This window comes from Leucoraja erinacea, chromosome 6 (assembly GCF_028641065.1).
Source record: "Leucoraja erinacea ecotype New England chromosome 6, Leri_hhj_1, whole genome shotgun sequence".
NCBI classification, from domain to species: Eukaryota; Metazoa; Chordata; class Chondrichthyes; order Rajiformes; family Rajidae; genus Leucoraja; species Leucoraja erinaceus.
Window position 1 is genome coordinate 12,014,705 of NC_073382.1, and position 23,774 is coordinate 12,038,478.

General features: G+C 49.1%; 1 protein-coding gene across 1 annotated transcript; it reads left to right on the forward strand.

Annotated features, from left to right (window-relative positions):
- On the forward strand, nucleotides 1-23,479 carry rab20 (RAB20, member RAS oncogene family). Its single transcript, XM_055636623.1, has 2 exons — nucleotides 1-267; nucleotides 21,783-23,479. The coding sequence occupies exons 1-2, from the start codon at nucleotides 96-98 to the stop codon at nucleotides 22,265-22,267; spliced, it is 657 nt and encodes a 218-aa protein (XP_055492598.1). The 5' UTR covers nucleotides 1-95; the 3' UTR covers nucleotides 22,268-23,479.
- The last annotated feature ends 295 nt before the right edge of the window (nucleotides 23,480-23,774 follow it).

A 23,774-nucleotide genomic window follows, 5' to 3' on the forward strand; every position in this document is an offset into this window, starting at 1 on the left:
GCGAGCGTTTCCGCTTTGCTCAGAGGGAGGGTTTGGCCGAGAAGTGAGCAGTCGGGAGCAAAGATCCCTATAGTCTGCCCCGGGGCGGCAGCAGGATGATGAAGCCGGACGGCAAGGTTGTGATCCTGGGCGACGTGAACGTGGGCAAGAGCTCGCTGCTGCAGCGCTACACCGAGCGCCGCTTCCACGACACTGTCAGCACCGTGGGCGCTGCCTTCTACCTCAAACACTGGGGCGCCCACAGTATCTCCATCTGGGACACGGCGGGTGAGACGTGAGCGGGGGGAGGGGGGGGGGGGGGGGGGGGGGGGGTTGGAGCAGGGAGTGAGGGGGGAGGGGGGCAGGGGGGCGGGGGGCCACAGTAGAAGGTGGGGAGACCACGGGAGGGTTGAGGGCGGGGGAGGAGAATGGGGATGAGGGAGCGGGTGAGAGGGGAGGTGGGATATGGGGGTGAGGGATGGGAGGAGGGGGGGGGAGAGGATGGGTGAAGTGAGGGGACAGAGGGGGGGGGGGGGGGGTCGTCGAGGGAGGGGACGAGGGGTGTGGGGGAGAAGGAGTGAGGTGAGGGGGAGGAAGAGGTGAGGGCTGAGGTGAGGGATGGGGGTGTGAGAGGGATCAACAGAGGTGGGGTGGAGGGAAGTTAGGGGGAGAGGAGAGGGGTAAAAGGGATGAGGTGCGGGGGGAGAGGGGTGGTGTAGGGCGGTGGTGAGGCAGCCAGAGGGACGGATTAAATCCCACAAATCTACTTGGACGACCCTCCCCCTCCCTTCCCCATGTACACTGTCTCCCTACAGCATGTTTTAACCAGGCTGCTATACAAATGCAACTTAAGGTCCGCATCTAAGTGTGAAATTTGACACCAAGCCCGAGCGTACGTGCCTGACCCCTCGGCCGCTGGTCACCGCTTTGTAGACCAGTGACTAGGGGGCTGCATTCAGGCCGTTCGGCCCCTCTGCTCCGGGCTAGCGTATCCCACGCCAACCCCTCTCCATCTGGCCCGCTCCTACCCATATCTCTCTGGCCGTTTGCGTTGATCCCGTTTCTGCACAAACCCACCCCTGCTCTCTCTCCCCTCGCTCAACCTTTGCCGAGTGGGGGCGAGTTCCCAGTCCCAACGCCCTCGCTCTCCGGGGAGAGAGTTCCCCAACTCCGCCCTGATACGGTACAATTCCCGGTTCTGATTTCTTCCCAAATTGAAACATTAGTTTTAAATCTTAGGAAACTTAAACATTGAATGTAAGACCCTCCCATACACCATCGCTTATCCGGTCGCTTTTCGTGCCTTGGCTCGTCTCGATGCTTAGTAATTGTTGAGCGCCTCCGTCTCCAACACCCAAGTGATACTGAAGGGAGCGCCGCACTGTGTGAGAGATAGTGTCGAGGGAGCGCCACAGTGTGGGAGAATCTTCACCAGAACTGTTAATCAAATGCTCTTTGGTCGATGTAACAGCCTGGTGATGCTGTAAGTCACTGAAGGGGTTGCCTCGGTCTATTGCTGCTCCTGTAGTAGAGTTGCTGCCTTCAGCACCGGAGTCCCGTGTTCAATTTTGACTACCGGTGCTGTCTTTACGGAGTTTGTACGTTCTCCCCGTGATCGCGTGGGTTTTCTCCGGAAGCTCCGGTTTCCTCCACAGTCGAATGGCGTACAGGTTTGTAGGTTAAATGGCCTAGTGTAAGTTGACCCTAGTGTGCAGGATAGAGCTAGTTTACGGGGTGATTTTTGGTCTTGGTGAACCGAAGGGCCTGTTTCCACGCTGTATGTCAAGAGTCTAAAGTCTCCCCTACTGTGGTCTGGGTTTGCAGACCAGGATCATACCTCTGGGCCGGTCTTGCCAGTACAATACTGGGGCACTGGAAATCCTCAGCGGGTCAGGCAGTCGCCGTGGAGAGGGAACAAGAGTTAAATGTCTTGTGTAAATGAACTTTCATCAGGCTGGTGCACTGAAGGTTTCTCAACCGGAAACATTGACTCCTTTGGTTGCTCCTTCCACAGATGCTTCCTGACCTGCTGAGCACTTTCTGTTTCTATCTGGGTTGCTCTGTCACACTATTTGTAGCTCACCCACACTTGGCCAGCCAGTTCCTGGAAAGTAGCTGCTTTCCCTTGCTGTGAAGTTAATTCAGGCTTTACACAGTCACGGGTGCCGCTTGTGGAAGATGTGGCTTTGTTGGATGCTGAGTTTGTTCCTCGTTGCTGAGTTACCACAGCACTTTGCATCTTTTTTTGTTGTTGTAAGCCCAGCGTCTGCAGTTCCTTGTCTCTGAGGTTTAGAGTAACTGCCATGGGCTGAATGCGGGCTAAATAGGACTATCTTAGATGGGCCATTTTTGATCGGCATTGATGAGTTTAGCCAAAGGGACTTTTTTTGTGCTGTTTGACTTAGTGAATCAGGGTTGCAATAAAACCCCTGCTTCAGGGTGAAGTTGGGCTGGAGAGATAACAACAACTTGCTCCTGTGGCATCTGAACCATGACACAGAGCATCATAGTAATGTGGTCAGAGATAATTTACCATCAATGTATGAGATACTAGGGTAGGTAACTAGAAGCTTGGGCAATGTGTGGGTACAACAAGCAATGAACTAGAGAGGTGAACAGATTTATTGAGAGGTTTCTGGAACTTGGTTATACATTATTTCGAATAGGCAATAACACAGGAGGAAATGGCCCATCTGATCCATGCTGGTCTCAGAGAGGCAATTTTATCTATCCCATTTCCCCCTCCGCATTTCCCTATGGCTATTCACTCTCACACACCACCAATTCCCCATTGATCCTTTTGACACCCACTACACTAAACCTCCCAACACATCTCTGGGATGTGGAAGGGAAACAGTAGCACCCGAAGGAGACTCACGCAGACACAGGGAGAACGTACAAACTGCGCACAGCTCCTTGTTCGAGGTCGAGCTTGAAGCTGGGGCTGGGAGGCAGCATTTCCCCTTGCTGTGCTACGGCTGGGAAGGGTGCCTGCCAGAGGGTGGTGTGTAGAGTTGGAGTTGGCGATCTCAGTGTGGACATGGTCTGTAGCTCATCATGACCACAATGGGCTTAGAGACATAAAGCACTGCTGATAAGTTCATAGGTTATTGGAATAGAATCAGGCCATTTGGCCCATCAAGCCTATCAATCATGGCTGATCTGTCTTTCCCTTTCAACTCTATTCTCCTGCCTTCTCCCCATAACCCCAGACACCTGTACAAATCAGGAATCTGTCAATTTATGCCTTAAAAATATCCGTTGACTTGGCCTCGACAGCCGTTTTGTGGCAATGAATTCCACAGATACACCACCCAGTGACTAAAGAAATTCCTCCTCATCTCCTTTCTAAAAGCACTTCCTTATTCTGAGGCTAAGGTCTTGGGTCCTAGACTCTCCCACCAGTGGAAACATCATCTCTACATCCACTTTATCCAGGCCTTTCACTATTCGTTAATTTCAATGAGTTCTCTCCCCTCTTCCTTCTAAACACCAGCGGGTACAGGCTCAGTGCCATCAAGCACTCATCATATGTTAACCCAAACATTCCTGTGATCATTCTCCACCTAGTAAAGGAGGCAGGGGGGAGTTATCGTGTCGGGAGCAGACTTTGTGATGGAGACTGGACATGTGTCCAGTTTTCCTCAAAAATAGACACAAAAAGTAACTCAGCGGGACAGGCAGCATCTCTGGAGAGAAGGAGTGGGTGACTTTTCGGATCAAGACCCTTCTTCAGACCTTGTCCAGTTTTCCTGACTTACTCGTGTTCAACACCTTCAAGACAGAGGCTCCTGTACCACATATCCTTAGCCGTACCACGCAGGAACCTCTGACAATCAAGGTTCAAAATGAGATCTTGAAAAATAGAGTCCACTTCCCACACTTTGGAGTTCTCTCTCAACAAAGGCAGTTACACATGTAGAAATTCACCATGGCCTTCAGTGTGCTGGGTCAGCCTTTGTCCAACTGAGAAGAATAAAGGGGAGGCCATTTAAGACTGAGGTGAGAAAAAACGTTTTCACCTAGAGAGTTGTGAATTTATGGAATTCCCTGCCACAGAGGGCAGTGGAGGCCAAGTCACTGGATGGATTTAAGAGAGAGTTGGATAGAGCTCTGGGGGCTAATGGAGTCAAGGGATATGAGGAGAGGGCAGGCACGGGTTTTTGATAGGGGACGATCAGCCATGATAGCAATAAATGGCGGTGCTGGCACGAAGGGCCGAATGGCCTCCTCCTGCACCTATTTTCTATGTTTCGAAGTAAGAAATCGTCTTATGATCATCATAAGACATTGGAGCAGAATTTGGCCATTTGGCCCATTTAGTCTGCACAGCAATTTGATCATGACTGATCTATTTTTCCCTCTCAACCATATTCTGCTGCCTTCTCCCCTTAACACCTGACCCCCTTAGTGATCAAGAACCTACCAGTCTCTGCTTTAAAATACCATAATCAATCAGCCTCTACAGCCATCTGTTGCAATGATTCCATAGATTTGCCACCCTTTGTCTAAATAACTATTTCCTCATCTCCATTCTAAAGGTATGCCTTTCTGTTCTGAAACTATGACTCTCCCACTACTGGAAATATCTTTTCCACATTCACTATTTGGGCCTTTCATTAGGTTTCAATGAGATCCTCCCTCGTCCTTCTAAACTCCAGTGAGCACAGGCCCAGAGCCATCAAACTCTCCTCATGGGTTTGAAGACGGATGCCTCAAATCATCTGTGAGTTCAGTCTATTCAGACAGCGCTGATCCCTGCCGTCTTTTCCCCACAGAGAGTGGTGAGTCTGTGGAATTCTCTGCCTCACAGAGGGCGGTGGAGGCAGGTTCTCTGGGTGCTTTCAAGAGAGAGCTAGATAGGGCTCTTAAAGATAGCGGAGTCAGGGGATATGGGGAGAAGGGAGGAACGGGGTACTGATTGGGGATGATCAGTCATGATCACATTGAATGGCGGTGCTGGCTCGAAGGGCCGAATGGCCTACTCCTGCACCTATTGTCTATTGTCTATTGACTTGAATGGTTCTGGGATTGGATTAGTGAGAGCAGACATCTGAAGGCACTGGAGAGATGTCACAGAATCCAGGGGAAGGGTTGGTGAACCACTGTCGGTGCCCTCTGCCAGCCTAACATCCCCAGCATTTGGTTCCTGCCTCCTGACTTCTATCAGGGGATTGCTTGGCAGGCAGGCAGATGTGCTCGGAGCCGCCTTTGAAAATCCAACAACTCAATGATTGAATGAAGAAGCGTTCAATGTGGCACTGAGATCCTGGAATGTTGGTTCAAGTTCAAGTTCAAGTCAGTTTATTGTCATGTGTCCCGGTATAGGACAATGAAATTCTTGCTTTGCTTCAGCACACAGAACATAGTAGACATTTACTACAAAACAGATAAGTGTGTCCGTATACCATAATATAAATATATATACATACATGAATAAATAAAGTGCAAATAACAGATAATGGGTTATTAATAATCAGAGTTTTATCCGTGCCAGGTTTAATAGTCTGATGGCTGTGGGGAAGTAGTAGGCAAATGAACTTGGGGTAAATGGATGTAGGAATACACCGTGGGCGGTGCAGCTGGTAGAGCTGCTGACTCACAATGCCGGAGACCCGGGTTCAATCCCGACCTCTGGTGCTGTCTGTACGGAGTTTGCATGTTCTCCCACTGACCGTGTAGGTTTCCTCTGGGTGCTTCGGTTTCCTCCCACATCCCAAAGACTTGACGGTTTGTAGGTTAATTAGCCTCTGTAAATTGCCAGTAGTGTATAGGCAGTGGATGAGAAAGTGGGGTACCATAGAACTAGCGCGAACAGGTGACCGAATTGGCGTGGATTGTCCAAAGGGCCTGTTTTCATGCTGCATTCTCTAAACTAAACTAAACGACCCACCATCCACCATGAGGCAGTCTCTACAGGCCTCACTGAGTACCTTTAATCCGACTTAACTGTACACAACTGGAGCGGAAAATATGTCTTCCTCAACCCCAAGGGGCCACATAAGAGGAAGATGAGTGGGAGGAAACAACTTCATCAGAAGCTCTTGAGGTTCAACTCCACTTCAGTGAATTGGGTGCTGGATAATTTGGAACAAGGGACCAATTTAATGGCTTCCATCACTGGCTTGCATTATGACTGGACAATCGCATTCTCTCTCTCTCTCTGTGTTTCTCCCGTGTTCTTGCCCTCTTGGAGTAGCCGTTTGTGGGACTTTACTGTCCAGGAATTGGTTGTCATTTTCACTGAACGTGGCAATTCCATTTTAGAAACAGCTCATTAGCTGAGTGGTGAGGGGGAGGGGGGCAGGGGGGGGGTGCGCGCTGAAGGATCCAAACAGGAGAATCCCTCCGTTACACAAAAAAGCTGGAGAAACTCAGCGGGTGCAGCAGCATCTATGGAGCGAAGGAAATAGGCAACGTTTCGGGCTGAAACCCTTCGTTTCGGCCCGAAACGTTGCCTATTTCCTTCGCTCCATAGATTCTGCTGCACCCGCTGAGTTTCTCCAGCTTTTTTGTGTAACCTTCGATTCTCCAGCATCTGCAGTTCCCTCTTAAACACAGGAGAATCCCTCCTCCTTGTACAGCAACATTTAGTTGCTTGTGTGATTATAACGTCTTCAAGTTGTTTCTATGCTCTTTTGACCACTGGACTGAAGTACAGTGTGCAGCAGCAGGAAGGAGGAGAAGGCAATGCTTCCCACTGATATCCTCCCTTCCCACCTCCCCCCTCATAAATTTGTCAGCAGAATAACTTTTCATTGTGGAGAAGGAGGAGAGCTGCGGGAGGAACTCAGTGGGTCAGACGCATCCGCAGAAGGAAATGGAAGGGTGACGTTTTCCATTGGCACCCTTCAACTGGCATTAAAGGGTCCCGATCCGGAAATGTTCCCTTTTTTATCCACAGGTGCTGCCTGACCCATTGAGTTCCAGCATGAGCTTTCCTTCTCTCCTTTTGTTTTGCTCCAGATTCCAGCAAATGCAGTCTCTTTAGACTTTAACGATACAGCGTGATGCCCTTTGACCCACCCAATACACAATAGGGACAATATATAATTACCACAAGTCAATTAACCTACAAACCTGTATGTCCTCAGCAGGAAACCGGAGCATCCAGACACACTCCAAGTGGTCACAGGGAGAACGTACAAATTCTGTATGGACAGCACCCGTAGTGGGAGTCAATACGGGGTCTCCCGCAATGTAAGGCAGCAACTCTACCGCTGTGCCACCCAAATTATCCAACTTACTGATTAGTGGAAGGCTTGGATAGAGTGGATGTGGGGAGGATGTTTCCACTAGTGGGAGAGTCTAGAACCAGAGGTCATAGCCTCAGAATTAAAGGACGTTCCTTTAGGAAAGTGGGGTCGGAATTTCTTTAGCCAGAGTGTGGTGAATCTGCGGAATTCTTTGGCACAGAAGGCTAGAGAGGCCAAGTTAATGGATATTTTGAAGGCAGAGATAGATGTCTTCTTTGTTAGTTCAGGTGTCAAGGATTATGGGGAGAAAGCAGGAGAATGGGATTAGGAGGGAGAGATAGATCAGCCATGATTAAACGGTGGAGTAGACTTCATGGGCCGAATGGCCTAATTCTGCTCCTATCACTTATGACTGAGACTATCACATGTGACTGAGACTGAGAGCAGTCTGAAGAAGGGTCTTGACCCGAAATATTACTCATTCCTTCTCTCCAGAGGTGCTGTCTGTCCCCCAGAGTTACTCCAGAAATATTTCAAATGTCATTAGAAACGGGAATAGTCCCCGGGGATTGGTGCACTGCGCATGTTGTTCCATTGGTTAAAAAGGTTACTCTTGTTAAGAGTAAACCTAGCTATTATAGACCTGTTAGTTTGACTTCAGTGGTGGGCAAATTAATGGAAAAGATACTTAGAGATAATATATATAAGCATCTGGATAAACAGGGTCTGATTAGGAACAGTCAACATGGATTTGTGCCTGGAAGGTCATGTTTGACTAATCTTCTTGATATTTTTGAAGAGGTTACTAGGGAAATTGACGAGGGTAAAGCAGTGGATGTTGTCTATATGGACTTTAGTAAGGCCTTTGACAAGTTCCTCATGGAAGGTTGGTTAAGAAGGTTCAACTATTGGGTATAAATGCAAGAGTAGCAAGATGGATTCAACAGTGGCTGAATGGGAGACGCCAGAGGGTAATGGTGGATGGCTGTTTGTCGGGTTGGAGGCAGGTGACTAGTGGGGTGCCTCAGGGATCTGTGTTGGGTCCTTTGTTGTTTGTCATGTACATCAATGATCTGGACGAAGGTGTGGTAAATTGGATTAGTAAGTATGCAGATGATACCAAGATAGGGGGTGTTGTGGATAATGAAGAGGATTTCCAAAGTCTACAGAGTGATTTAGGCCATTTGGAAAAATGGGCTGAAAGATGTCAGATGGAGTTTAATGCTGATAAATGTGAGGTGCTACACCTTGGCAGGACAAATCAAAATAGGACTTACATGGTAAATGGTAGGGACTTGAAGAATACAGTTGAACAGAGGGATCTGGGAATAACCGTGCATAGTTCCTTGAAGGTGGAATCTCATATAGATAGGGTGGTAAAGAAAGCTTTTGGTATGCTAGCCTTTATAAATCAGAGCATTGAGTATAGAAGCTGGGATGTAATGTTAAAATTGTACAAGGCATTGGTAAGACCAAATCTGGAGTATGGTGTACAATTTTGGTCACCCAATTATAGGAAGGATGTCAACAAAATAGAGAGAGTACAGAGGAGATTTACTAGAATGTTGCCTGGGTTTCAACAACTAAGTTACAGAGAAAGGTTGAATAAGTTAGGTCTTTATTCTCTGGAGCGCAGAAGGTTAAGGGGGGACTTGATAGAGGTCTTTAAAATGATGAGAAGGATAGACAGAGTTGATGTGGACAAGCTTTTCCCTTTGAGAATAGTGAAGATTCAAACAAGAGGACATGACTTCAGAATTAAGAGACAGAAGTTTAGGGGTAACATGAGGGGGAACTTCTTTATTCAGAGAGTGGTAGCGGTGTGGAATGAGCTTCCAGTGGAAGTGGTGGAGGCAGGTTCGATGGTATGATTTAAAAATAAATTGGATAGGCATATGGATGAGAAGGGAATGGAGGGTTATGGTATGTGTGCAGGCAGGTGGGAATAAGGGAAAATAATTGTTCGGCACGGACTTGTAGGGCCGAGATGGCCTGTTTCCGTGCTGGTGCCTCTTGGTGTCAACTCATCTGATTTTGTTCTGAGTCATGACTGCAATGTTAATTGTGCAATGCTCTGACTGATAGAGAATGTGGGGCCCACGGATTGTGTGGAAGCTGTTGCTCCACATCTGATCTGGTCACAAGCCACGGCTTACGCTGTTTTATTTGGCAGTAGCTTGTTACAACATCCTCACAAGACTCCTGCTCCCACTTGGCCTGTGCTGTGAAATATAATCGCCCTTCCCTCTCCCCCTCTTATCAATGCCAGCGAAGACAGGCAATGGTGCGAAACTGAGGCCGGGGAGCCCAGGGCTCTTTGGAAGTCACTCGTGGAAATCACTGGGACGGGAGGCAAGTGAAAACTGGTGGGGTGAGAATGCAGAAGTACGAGATGTTGCAATTCTCCGGGCCGAGCCGACTGGGACCATGCCCCACAAGCCTCAAACTATTATTCCCGTGACTCTAGTCACTGTGGACTCTGAGCATTGCCAGTGGTTTGGTTTAGTTTATCGTCACATGTATTAAGGTAGAGTGAAAAGCTTTTTGTTGCGTGCTATCCAGTCAGCGGAAAGACAATACATGATTACAATCGAGCCATTTACACTGTGTAGACACATGATATCCATTGATGGTCTCCAAGGGCTGAGGAAGTGAATTCCACAGATTCGGCACACTCTGATGTAAGAAATTCCTCCTCATTCCCTTTCTAAAGGTACGTCCTTTTATTCGGAGGCTATGGTCTCTGGTCCTAGACTCTGCCACTAGTGGGAAACATCCTCTCCTCATACACTATATCCAGGTCTTTCACCATTTGTCAGCTCAGAGTGAAGTTTTAGTTCAGCGATACAGCGCGGAAACAGGCACTTTTGGCCCACGGGGTCCGCTCCGACCAGCGATCCCTGCACATTAGCATTATCCTATACCCACTAGGGACAATTTTTACATTAACCAAGCCAATTAATCAGTGTCATAGAGAGCTGCCACTGCCCACTGCTGTAGTTCTCTGGAAAGCAGCCCCTCTCTCTCCAAGTGATTCCGTCACTCAGTAATTCGAGATCACTTCCCCCTCAACTCCATCTTTATACTCCCAATTTGTCAATCCCTCCCACCCCCACTATTTTGTTTAAACCCACACGTGTAGCCCTAGCAAACCTGCCTGCCAGAACGTTGGTCCCCCTCCAGTTAAGGAGTTCATGATTCATTGAGGAGTTCATGGTTGTGGAGACCCTGCAACAAAGGAGCCCCAACGCCACTTTATTCTCTGTATCAATACAGTGCGCTCAGGGTGTTTCTAGAGCACGTCTGTCCTATAACAGCCTGGCAGTTGTATATAATAAACAGCAGTCACAGGGTTCTCAATGACTCCCACTGCTCCATTGTTAAAACCCTTCAACATCCACTTTCAGTTCCGCCGTAAGACCTTGATGCTCTCTGTGGATTTCCTGGATCTCCTTGTCCTCGTACTCAGTTGCTGCCTTGCGACTCCCTTGTCACTAGCGTGGTGTCCACAGCTTTTGTCTTGTTCTTTGGGAAGCCAGCTGAGGAGTAGAGTGCAGCGTGGACACGTGCCCTTTATCCCACCGAGTCCACGCCGACCATCAATCACCCGTACACTAGTGCTATGTTATTCCGCTTTTGCACCCTACACACTCCGGGGAATTGACAGAAGCTAATTAACCTACGTACGTCTTTTGAATGTGGGTGAAACCGGAGCACCTGGAGAAAACCCACACCATCACTTACAGATGGCACACGTGGACAGAATCGAACCCGGGTCCCTGGCGCTGTAAGGCAGCAGCTCTACTGCTGTGCCACCTTTGCTGTTCTTCACTGGGGACAGTTACCGCTCAATTGACAGTGGTGCCAGTGCGCGACTCCCATCCCAGAGTACGCACAGTTTCTAAAGGTGCACTCCTCATCAAAACATACAGAATAGTGAAAGGCTTGGATAGAGTGGATGTGGAGATGGTGTTTCCACTAATGGGAGAGTCTAGGACTAGAGGTCATAGCCTTAGAATTAAAGGATGTTCTTTTAGGAAGGAGATGAGGAGAAATGTCTTTAAGTCTGAGGGTGGTGAATCTGTGTGATTCTTTGCAACTGTGGAGGCTGTCAGTGGATATTTTGAAGGCAGAGATAGATAAATTTGTGATTAGTACAGGTATCAGAGTTATGGGGAGAAGGCAGGAGAATGGGGTTAGGAGGGAGAGATAGATCAGCCATGATTGAATGGCGGAGTAGACTTGATGGGTCAAATGACCTAATTCTACTCCTATCACTTGTGACCTTCAATTTATTAATATAGTTGATCAGTGGAGCAGAGTGTGCATTTCTCAAAGGGTTAATTTCTGAGGATTTGTTGCACAGAGCAGTCCTGCATCATCTTGAGTTTGGAAGATTAAGGGCAGATCTAATGGAGAGCAGGGTGTCTCATGGAGTTGACTGAGTGGATGGAATGAAACAGATCCCTCTGGAATGGAAATGCCCTGAAAATGGAAAGAGAACCTTAAAATTGGTGACCGACACTTTGGAGTAACCCTGGGTCATGGATGAGAATCTACAATGTTCCCAACAAAGTTCTTCATAGAATGATTGAAAATTTGTGATGTGAAGGGAGGCCATTTGGCCCATCATGTTGGTGTTGGATGATTAAGAACTCGCCAATCCAATCTGACCTCCCAGCACCAGGTTCACAACCGTGAAGGTCATGTATCTTCAGGGTCACATCACGTACTCTGGTTAAATGTGGAAATGAGATCTTTCTCCCCATCATAGCTAGCATGTCCCGGACTCCTACACCCGAGTGAGAACATTTACCCTCTTCATCTCTCTACTCCTACTAATTGTGTTCAATTTGTGTCGCTGTGGTTTTGAAGCCTCTGCTGAGGGAATTTGATGCTCTATTTTATAGAACCCTCCTTCGATCTCCCCTTCCTGTCTTGTAAGGAAAACTATCCAAGCCTCGCTAGTCGGAGCTAAACTATTCCAGGCACATCATAAATCTCGGCACCTTCTCAAGTACATTCCGATGACTGGGCTGGCAATCCATTGGAAATGTCGGATCTGGGAATGCTGGATTGTGTTCTGGGATTAATGTTTGGGGATAGGGTGATGGTACAGACTAGCTGTCATCTCATGCACTGCAGTGTTGTATCCAGTGCAGAAACAGGCCCTTCGGTCCACCGAGTCCATACCCGACTAATTCTGAGGAAGGACATACTTGCCAGAGAGGAAGTACAGAGAAGGTTCACCAGACCGATTCCTGGGATGTCAGGACTTTCATATGAAGAAAGACTGGATAGACTCGGCTTGTACTTGCTAGAATTTAGAAGATTGAAGGGGGATCTTATAGAAACTTACAAAATTCTTAAGGGGTTGGACAGGCTAGATGCAGGAAGATTGTTCCCGATGTTGGGGAAGTCCAGAACAAGGGGTCACAGTTTAAGGATAAAGGGGAAATCTTTTAGGATTGAGATTTTTTACAGCGGTGAATCTCTGGAATTCTCTGCCACAGAATGTAGTTGAGGCCAGTTCATTAGCTATATTTAAGAGGGAGTTAGATGTGGCCCTTGTGGCTAAAGGGATCGGGGGTATGGAGAGAAAGCTGGTACAGGAAGGATACTGAGTTGAATGATCAGCCATGATCATATTGAATGGCGGTGCAGGCTCGAAGGGCCGAATGGCCTACTCCTGCACCTATTTTCTATGTTTCTATGACTATCCCTCATTTACCTCAATCCCACTTATTGTCACACCATTCTTGATTAGTGAGGGCGCAGGAGTCCTGGGGAGAAGGCAGCAGAATGGGGTTGAGAGGGAAAGATAGATCAGCCAAGATTAAATGAAGTAGACTTGATGGGCCGAATGGCCTAATTCTGCTCCTAGAACTTTTGTCTACCCGTGTTAACATTGTGCTGCCCAGAATACTCCTGATGGCCTGAACAGCCCATTGCATTGGACAAGGAATACTGAGCATGCTAATATGTGTACATGTGAGGCAGAACAATGTTAGATTGTTCTCTCCAGTCTGGGCTAATTGTTCTTTTATTCTTGCACAGGCATTCACGGATATTGAACTAAAGCCACTTGTCTCTAGTTGAGTAAGAATTGGTTTCTGTGCAGGCCCTTGGCCCAGTTAAACCTGGGGATCAGGTGACTGGGGAGTGGTTGAGATTTAGCTCAGGTTGTGTGCCTTTGAACAGTTGTTTGTGTGGACACAGTTTAAGGTTACAGCGAACTGTAAATATCGCTGGCTGCCTATTACAAGCTAACAAAAGTGCAAGCTAGCTCTGCATTGTTGAGGATAAAGATTTGAATAGTGAAGCAGCCTCGGGCTTGAAAGCCATTGTTGATTAAACGTCAGGATCAGATGTTCGCGTGACACAGATTGTATTAACCTCCCAGTTGGGGTGGATATCCAGTTGGGGTGGATATACGGAGACCACACTTCAATGAGAATGTCCCAACCTCAGAGAGGTTTACTGGAGCAGTCCCAGAGTGGGACATCAGTTCCACAGGTAGGCTGGAGAAACTGGGAGTGTTCTTTAGTTTAGTTTAGTTTAGATACAGCGCAGAAACAGGCCCTTTCGGCCCACCGTGTCCGCGCTGACCAGTGATCCTTGCACATTAACAGTATCCTTTACCCATTACGGACAATTAAAAAAAAATTTACCAAGCCAATTAACCTACACTGTACGTCTTTGGAATGTGGGAGGAAACCGAAGATCTCAGGGAAAACCCACGCAGGTCACGGGGAGAACGTACAAACTCTGTACAGACAGCACCCGTAGTCAGGATCGAACCTGGGTCTCCGGCACTGCATTCGCTGTAAGGCAGCAACTCTACCACTGCGTCAACATGTCACCCTAGCAGCTGAGAGATTAGGGGAGATTTAACAGATACGTTCAACATCAGACGTGTTTTTTGCCTGAGTGAGAGGGATGAAACTGTTTCCTGAGGCAGGAATGAGGGGGGGACCACATTGAAACATACAGAATAGGGAAAGGCTTGGATAGAGTGGATGTAGAGAGGATGTTTTCACGAGTGGGAGAGTCTGGGACTAGAGGCCATAGCCTCAGAACTAAAGGATGTTCTTTTAGGAAGGGAATGAAGAGAAATGTCTTTAGTCAGAGGGTGGTGAATCTGTGGAATTCTTCGCCACAGAAGGCTGTGGAGGCCAAGCCAGTGGATATTTTTACGGCAGAGGTAGATAGATTCTTGATTGGTATAGGTGTCAGCAGTTATGGGGAGAAAGCAGGAGAAAGGGGTTAGGAGGAAGAGATAGATCAGCCATGATTGAATGGTGGTGTAGACCTGATGGGCCCAATGGCCTAATTCTTCTATCCTTTATGACCTTATGAATGTGAGTGCCCAGAGGACACAGTGAAGGGGATGGGAAAAGAACCAGAGTGGAGAGAAGGGAGAATGTGTATACACATGGCGGACAGCAGTGATCCGGGGCGTACTGCCTGGAAGGGCGGAAGAGGCAGATTCAACGGGAACTTTCCAAAGGGGACTGTGGGGGAAAATGGACGGGGGCGCTGTCACGGGGCTGTGGGAGAGAGTAAGGACAGCTCCCATGGTCCGCACAGCTGGCTTGCTCTGGTTCTGTTGACTTTCAGCTCTAAAAATAAACACTCACCCGAGGGTAAGAATATCTTTGAAGTAAAACATTCTTGGGTGCAGTTTTTAGAGAGGTTGGCGTATAGAGATTTAGAGATACAGCATGGAAACAGGACCTTTGACTCACCAAGTCCACACGACCTTCACACTAGTCCTGTTATCACACTTTCACATCCATACACACTAGGGGCGATTTACGGAGTCCAATTCACTTACAAACCCACGTGTCTGGGATGCGGCAGGAGGCTGGAGGAAATCAACGTGGTCGCAGGGAGAAGGTGCAAACACCACACAGACAGCGCCCGAGGTCAGGATCGAACCTGGGTCTCTGTGAAGCAGCAGCTCCACCAGCTGTCCCTTGATACTTCCTCAAAGCGTTGTGGGTTGAGAGAGAGAGAGAGAGAGTGGCAACATTTCAACGGGTTAGACCAGAGATTGGCTGGTTCTAGGTATCTCCTGGTTGTGGCTGTACAGTGGGGAGCACTCACCATGGGGGAGATGTAAGCGATGACCTCTTTGACTGTGTGGAGTGTTGTATTTTGGGGCCTCAGCGCCTGTCAGTTGTCACTTCAGAAATGCACTTGGTAACGTGAGTAGAGAAAAATGCTGGAGAAACTGAGCGGGTGAGACGGCATCCAGGGAGAGAAGGAAAAGGTGACGTTTCGGGACGAGACCCTTCCTCAGACGTGAGGATGTGTTTAAAACTGTCTTGGTCTTGTGCAAGTGGGTGGGAGTCAGTGACCCACAGAGAGCTGTGGCAGTGAAGGAGCCTTGATGCTGAGGTAGATATAGGTGTGGTGCCCAGCACTGTGGTCAGTCAGCCCACTAGCAGAAGGCAGGCTCAGCTGTGTCTTGCACACCATTCGGTGGGACGGGCGGTGGGTTTTGGAGATCTCTTTGATGTCCTGTTCCTGCTGAACCCACCCTGTGTTGCTCCCGGTCTGGCAACACCTCAGCAAACATGGGCCGATCACTTCAGGGTCCTCCCCAACTCCGGGCCCCTCACAACCGTCTGATCTCACTGTTTACAATCCTCTTGACTTCTCTACGGGGTCTATGGCTCCATCATTGGTGACCGTACCTGTGGAGATCCCTTCCCTACAAACCTCTCCACAGTCTCTCCCTTTAAAAGTGAAAGAGCATCATTCTGGGCTGAAGGTGCTTTATAATTGGTAATTATTGTTGTGATAGGTCACTTTGCATCGGTCAGAGGGAACAATAGACAATAGGTGCAGGAGTAGGCCATTCGGCCCTTCGAGCCAGCACCGCCATTCAATGTGATCATGGCTGATCTTCCCCAATCAGTACCCTGCCTTCTCCCCATATCCCCTGACTCCGCTATCCTTAAGAGCCCTATCTAGCACACTCTTGAAAGTATCCAGGTATCTTTCAAGTATCTCAAAAGAGAACCGGCCTCCACCGCCCCCTTGGCCTGAGCCCCGACAACTTGCACAGTTTACCCACAGCCTCTCGGATGCCTCTCTTCTGTGCCCAGCTACAGGATCCCACATTATTGTTCCCCAAGTGTACAAATGCATCCAAGTGAATCCACGTGGCTGCTTGTGTTCTCCCACCAGTCCCATTGCCTCCACAGAGGTTTACCAGGAATGTTGCCTGCTTGACGTTTGGGGGCCGAGGATGTCTTGAGCTCTCGGCCCTACCAGTACCATAACCCTCCATTCCCTTCTCATCCATATGCCTATCCAATTTATTTTTAAATGATACCAATGAACCTGCCTCCACCACTTCCACTGGGAGCTCATTCCACACCGCCACCACTCTCTGCGTAAAGAAGTTCCCTCTCATATTACCCCTAAACTTCTGTCCCTTAATTCTGAAGTCATGTCCTCTTGTTTGAATCTTCCCTATTCTCAAAGGGAAAAGCTTGTCCACATCAACTCTGTCTATCCCTCTCATCATTTTAAAGACCTCTATCAGGTCCCCCCTTAACCTTCTGCGCTCCAGAGAATAAAGACCTAACTTATTCAACCTATCTCTGTAACTTAGTTGTTGCAACCCAGGCAACATTCTAGTAAATCTCCTCTGTACTCTCTCTATTTTGTTGACTTCCTTCCTATATCCTTCATCCAGAGAGTTGTGAGCGCCTAGATTAAACTAGCAGAGGGTAGTAACAGTATTAGAGGTGCTTAGAGTTTAAGAAGTGCCCAGATGAGCTCTTGAATCTCCAGGCATAGAACGCTATAAGCAGAGCTGGACGTTGGAAGTGATATGGACGAGTGTGGATGTGGTGGGCCGAATGGCCTGTTTCTACGCAGTTTGACAATGAAATGTTCCATGTCTTTGTGTGCAAGCTCTCCGCTGTGCACTGGAAGCTGTATTATTATTATTGTTATGAACCCCTTGCTAACCCCTCAGCGACATGTTGGCTGATGTGTCCCATTCCCTAGTGGTCGGGGTCAAAATGGCACTCACTCTGGGATAGAACTGAGAGCGTTCTTGATTGTTCTTGAAGAGAGAGCGGGTATGATATTTGAAACATGTGTTGGAGGTGTAATTGCCAACAACTGGATGGGTCAGCATTGAAGACAGACATAAAATGCTGGTGTAACTCAGCGGGACAGGCAGCATCTCTGGAGAGAAGGAATGGGTGACGTTTCGGGTCTGGATCCTTCCTCCGACTGGTGCCTGTGGGGGTTTTAAGTCCGACTCCCAGCCTCTGCTCTCGTCTTTGATGTCTCGCTCTGTTTACAAACATCTGTAGCTTCCTGCGGAGAAAATGTCTGCGGGATTAGCTGTCCTATTTTCGAATCTTTTCACTTCTCGAAGACCGACTGACAGAGTGAAGTCCGTGAGGTTCACATTGGTTCCGCTGCAGCTTATCCCTAGGGCGAATGCAGCAACTCTGGGGGAGGTTGGATGCTGGAGCCAAGTGTGTGTGTGGGAGGGGGGGGGGGGGGGGGGAGCTTTGGAGAGGCCACTGCTGGGAGTGAGCAGTTGCAAGAGAGATGTTGCCGACAGGGAGTGTTTGCAGAAGGAGCTTGAGTATTAGTGCATTAATCTGTGGCAACTAACCAGCAGGGGATTGTTGACTGAAGTTAAACCCAACATCTGCCTGTAGCATCGCATCGAAAATCAACCAGCCATTGATGGTGGATTTAAAATATTTTTCATGGGAAAGTCAGTGCCGAGGGTGAAGTGTTCAATCCCACTGCAGGGAGCAGAGATTACGGGTTGGAATTTATTTCAGTGCATTGGAAAACTCAAAGGGGATCGTCCCAGTGTGGGAGGGATCTTACTGAAGAAACGGTCCCAGTGTGGGAAGGGTGTTGTCGAGGGCGCACCGAACTGCGGAAGGGGCATAATGCCACTGTCCCACTTAGGAAACCTGAATGGAAACCTCTGGTGACTTTGCGCCCCACCCAAGGTTTCCGTGCAGTTCTCGGAGGTTCCCGGAGGTTTTTGTCAGTCTCCCTACTTGCTTCCACTACCTGCAACCTCCGGCAACCACCTGCAACCTCTGGGAACCGCACAAAAGCCTTGGGTGGGGCGCAAAGTCTCCAGAGGTTTCCGTTCAGGTTTCCTAAGTGGGACAGGGGCATTATACTGAACAAACGCCATGCTTGTGGGTAGGATCTTGCTGAGGGAATGTCCCAGTAAGGGATGGGTAGTACTGAGGGATGTAGATACAGATATGGGCTGAGAAATGGCAGACGGCTTAATCTGAGCTAGTGTGAGGAATTGCGTTTTGGGAGGTCAACTGCAATGGGAAAGTATGCAGTTAATAGCATGACCCTCAACAGCGTTGATGTCGAATGGGTTCTTCGGGTTGAAGTCCATAGCTCTCTGAAATAGTCAACAGGGCAGCACGGTGGCGGAGTTGTAGAGTTGCTGCCTTACAGCGCCAGAGAAGCAGATTCAATCCAGACTGTGTGTGGTTGTATGGAGTTTGTATGTTGGCCCTGTAACCGCGTGGGCTTTCTTTGGGATCACCAGTTTCCTCCCACACTCCAAAGACATCCAGGGTTGTAGGCTAGTTGTGTATGTAGGATAGGGTTATTGTGTGGGGGGGTCGCTGGTCGATGCGGACTCGGTGGGCCAAAGTGCCTGTTTCACCACTCTATCTTGAAACAGGTCGATAGTGTGTAAGAAGGAACTGCAGATGCTGGTTTAAACCGAAGACAAGACTATAAAAGCTGGAGTAAATCAGCGGGGCAGGCAGCATCTCTGGAGAGAAGGAATGGGTGACGTTTCGGATCAGAAAGGATGGTAAAGAAGGAACATGCTATGCTTTCCTTCGCAGTTCAAGGGATTGAGTACAAGTCATGGTGCAGCTTTTAAAATCAGGTCACATTTGGATTGTTTAGTGCAGTTTTGCTCACCCCAATACAGGAAGGGTGTAGAGGCTTTGGAGAGGGTGCGGAAGAAGTATACTTGCCTGACTTGGGCATTACCTACAAGTAGAGATATGGAAAAGTCAAATTATTTTCTCTAGACCACCAGAGATTGTTGGAGACCTAATAGGAATTTGTAAAAATATGGGAGGCATGGGCCAGGTGGACAGTCTGAATACAAAGTGTTGGCGTAACTCAGCAGTTCAGGTAGCATCTCTGGAGGACATGGAGGTCGGGACCCTTCTTCAGACTGGATGTAGTGGGGGAGAGAAAGCTGGAAAGGAGGTGGGGCGGGACAAAACCTGACAAGGAGGGCTTGTCCCATCTGTTCCACTTTCTCTCCCGTACTACAGATGTCTGAAGAAGGGTCCCAACTCAAAATGTCGCCTGTCCAAACCCTCCTGAGCTGCTGCCTGACCCACTGAGTTACTCCAGCACTTTGTGTTCTTGGCAAGATTCCAGCATCTGCACTTCCTCGAGTCCAGACAGAACCTCCCCTCCCCCCCCGAGGGTGGAAATGTCAAACACTTGAAAGCAAAGCTTGAAGTCTAGTGGTAGAAAGTTTGAAGTTTGTACTCATTGTGTTTCATACAGAAACAAACTGTCTGGAGAGGTGGTGGAGACGGATGTGGCATTTAAGAGGGTTTTAGGCACGGATATGCAAGGATTGGAGGTATCACGTGCAGGCAGAGGTGAGGTTAATTTGACATCATTTTTGGCACAGACATCGTGTACTGAAGGGCCTGTTCCTTGGCCAGAAACAAGGGATCACAGTTTAAGGATAAGGGGGAATTCTTTTAGGACCGAGATGAGAGAAAACAAAATTCACACAGAGAATGGTGAATCTGTGGAATTCTCTGCCACAGAAGGTAGTTGAGGCCAGTTCATTGGCTATATTTAAGAGGGAGTTAGATGTGGCCCTTGTGGCTAAAGGGATCAGGGGGGTATGGAGAGAAGGCAGGTACAGGATACTGAGTTGGATAATCAGCCATGATCATATTGAATGGCGGTGCAGGCTCGAAGGGCCGAATGGCCTACTCCTGCACCTATTTTCTATGTTTCTGTTTCCTGTGTTGTAATATTCTTTGGTGGAGTGTGGTGGGAGGGGCAGTGATGGGGGAGTGTCGCACTGTGGGAGGGGACAGTTCTGGTATCCTCTGACTTCGCCCCCTTGTTGATGATCCCCCCCCCCCCCCCCCCCCCCCCCCCCCCCCCCCATCGACTGTCATGAGGAAAGATTGAAAAGACTAGACTTGTATTAACTGGAGTTTAGAAGGATGAGGGGGTATCTTATAGAAACATATACAATTATAAAAGGACTGGACAAGCTAGATGCAGGAAAAATGTTCCCAATGTTGGGCGAGTCCAGAACCAGGGTCCACAGTCTTAGAATAAAGGGGAGGTCATTTAAGACTGAGGTGAGAAAAAACTTTTTCACCCAGAGAGTTGTGAATTTATGGAATTTCCTGCCACAGAGGGCAGTGGAGGCCAAATCACTGGATGGATTTAAGAGAGAGTTAGATAGAGCTCCAGGGGCTAGTGGAGTCGAGGGATATGGGGAGAAGGCAGGCACGGGTTATTGACGGGGGACGATCAGCCATGATCACAATGAGTGGCGGTGCTGGCTCGAAGGGCCGAATGGCCTCCTCCTGCACCTATTTTCTATGTTTCTATGTTCACTGACATTGCTCCAATGGTGACCTCCTCCTGCCTGTTCTGGCTCCTCTCTGTTCCTGCTCTGCTCTGTGACCTTTGACAGGAGATGCCACTCCTGGTAGCAGAGGTCAACCTTGCCCTTTCCACGTCATCCTCTGGGCACGTGCATGGGCATGGAATCGGTGTTGACCCTGTGATCTCTCGGGGTGGACTGTACTCGCCCCTGCCCTATACGACCCGTTGGGGCTTCTAGATGGTTCGTGTTCAGGACCCACATATGCACGTGCAGGGATCCAGATTTAAATTGTGCGGCTTTCCATCGGGAACTTCCCGGGATCCCATTAACTGGACATCAGTCGGGAGGCCTCCAGCTGCCCGCTCCTTTGACTCTCTGCCAACAGAGAGGAAAGGTGGGCAGCAGACTGGGCCATCAGCAGAGTTGAAGGCTGAAAGGCCTCTTGTGTTTGATGCCTGAGGAATTCCAGCGCTGGCTGATCTCCTCATCCTCCTCCAGCCCTCGTTGTGCATTCCAGACTCAGCCCACAGTCTTCTCGACATTCTGGAAAGTTGTGCAGGTTTCTGAGTGAAAGGAAGTCTCTGTTCTCGTGATGTTGGGGTGGGGTGGAGAATGCTTGTTGCCTCTGTGTGTTATTCTCCTTCCCCTTCCCCCCTCCTCGCCATTCTTCTCCCTTCTCCCCTTCTGGCCACTTCTCTCCCCTCCCTGTCCCTCCTTTCCTCTCCCTCTCTGTCCCCGCTCCCAGTCCCTCTCCCCCCCCCGTCCCTCCTCTCTCTCCCCCTTTGCCCCTCTTCTTCTCTCCCTCTGTCCTCTCTTCCCCCCCCTCTCTCTTCTCTCCTGTTCCTCCTCTCCCACAGCGCAAGGAGGAGTAGTGTGTCCTGCTGTTCCTTCCCCTCTCCCCCGTTCCGGGGTGGTCAGTGGGCTGGGATGGTGACAAGGCTAACGTTGTCTTTCCCCTGCAGGTCGGGAGCAGTTCCACGGCCTGGGCTCTCTGTATTGCCGGGGTGCGGCTGCGGTGATCCTCACGTACGACGTGACGTGCCGGCAGAGCCTCTGCGAGCTGGAGGACCGTTTCCTGGCATTGGCCGACTCGGCGCTGCCCGACTGCATCTTTGCTGTGGCCGGCAACAAGTCTGACCTGACCGCCGAGAGCGCAGAGCCGGGAGCTCGGCCGCCCGCGCAGAGGCAGGTGACCAGGGACGATGCCATCCGCCTGTACAAGCAGCTGCTCAAGTACCGGATGCTGGAGGAGAGGGACCTGCCTGTGGCGGAGAGCGTGTGCTTCGAAACCAGCGCCAAGACAGGCCACAACGTGGACCTGCTGTTTGAGACCGTCTTTGAGCTGGTGTTGGCGGGGATCGTGAAGAAACCAAAGGAACCGTCGCAGACTGTGGATCTGGGGCATGGCATGAAGTCGAAGCATAGCCGAGCGACCTGCTGTACCTAGGGGAGGCCCGTCCGCAGCCAACCGCGTGGCACAGGGCTGTGTGTGCGAGGGAGGTCCAACATGGAGGACAGAGGCCAATCGCCGGCCTACAGTGGAGTTGTGCATCCTAGAACACAGGGTATCTGGGACACGCACGTTCCAGAATGCACGCAACCAAGACTCAGCGCCTTCTAGCATCAGGGACCAATGGGTTCTGGAACACGCAGCCAAGGAACACTATGCTGTGGAACACACAGTCAAGACACAATGTGTTCTAGAACAGGCCTCAATGCTCTAAATCGAGGTCAAAGACATCCCTGGTTCTAGAACACCCACCAAAGACACACAGGTTCTAGAACACACAGCAAAGGCCCGTCATGTTCTCGAACACACATCAGAGCCGCATTATGTTCCAGAACATGCACCAGAGATACATTGTGCTCTAGAACATGCACCTAATGCTCGTGTATTCTAGGACACATAGCAATGACATGTTGTATTCCAGAGCACAGAACCGACACTTTGCATTGTAGAACACACAGCAGAGGGCAACGTGTTCTTGAGAACACAGCCAAGACCACGATGTGTTCTGTAATCCCCCCTGTTCTAGAATGCACACAGCCAAGACCACGATGTGTTCTGGAACTCACACGTCCAAGGCCACGCGTCTTCTAGAATATGCCGAGTTGTGTGGTGTACTCTAAAATGCGTTGGGACTGTGTTTAGGTTTGGAAGCGGCCTGGGACAATAGTGTTGCAGAATACATGTGAGTAAAGTACAACACACTGTAGAGCTCACGTTCTCCAAGACCTGCCTGGGCCACTGGGAATTGAAATACACGTGAGCCACGTCATTGTTCTCAAATACACGTGGGGCTCTGCGTTCGGGAATAGCGGAGGATGCGATTATCGTTGCTGCAGCGCCAAGTGCTGGATCACCTGTGAACGTAACTGTCCTGAGCTCTCACCCGATGCAAGTGAGATCTCCCATTTCTGATCCTCTGTAGCCAGGACTAAATGCCCAGTTGCCAGCCTCATAGGTTAATGCAATAAGCAACTGTTGCTCACCTTTCTACGTGGAATTGCTTACCTTGAATATTTGGGGTGCATTCTGATCTGATTTCCGCCGCCTTTATTTCAGTGGACTGAAACTGCAGTGCGCAGATGATCAGACTATAATTTATCAAAGTGGCTTGCCGTAACTTAATTACTTTTAAAATGATCAAAAACACAATTTTGTAATGTGATTCCATTAATGTGATGAAGTGTTGTCAACAGTTCCATGAAAAGCATTTTTAAATGACTGTTACCAGAATTATATGCATTAAATTCACCAGTGCCTATGAAAAACAATGTGCTAACAGGCTGGTTCTCAGTGTGTTAAAGGGTATTTTCTGAATAGAATTTGTGCTCACTGCCTCAATGTAGATAATACTTTGTGAAGTAGCCATAGGGGGGGGAGGGGGTGGAGCTGCTGCTAGAGCTGCTGCCTCACAGTGCCAGAGTGCACAGGGTTCTATCCTGACCCT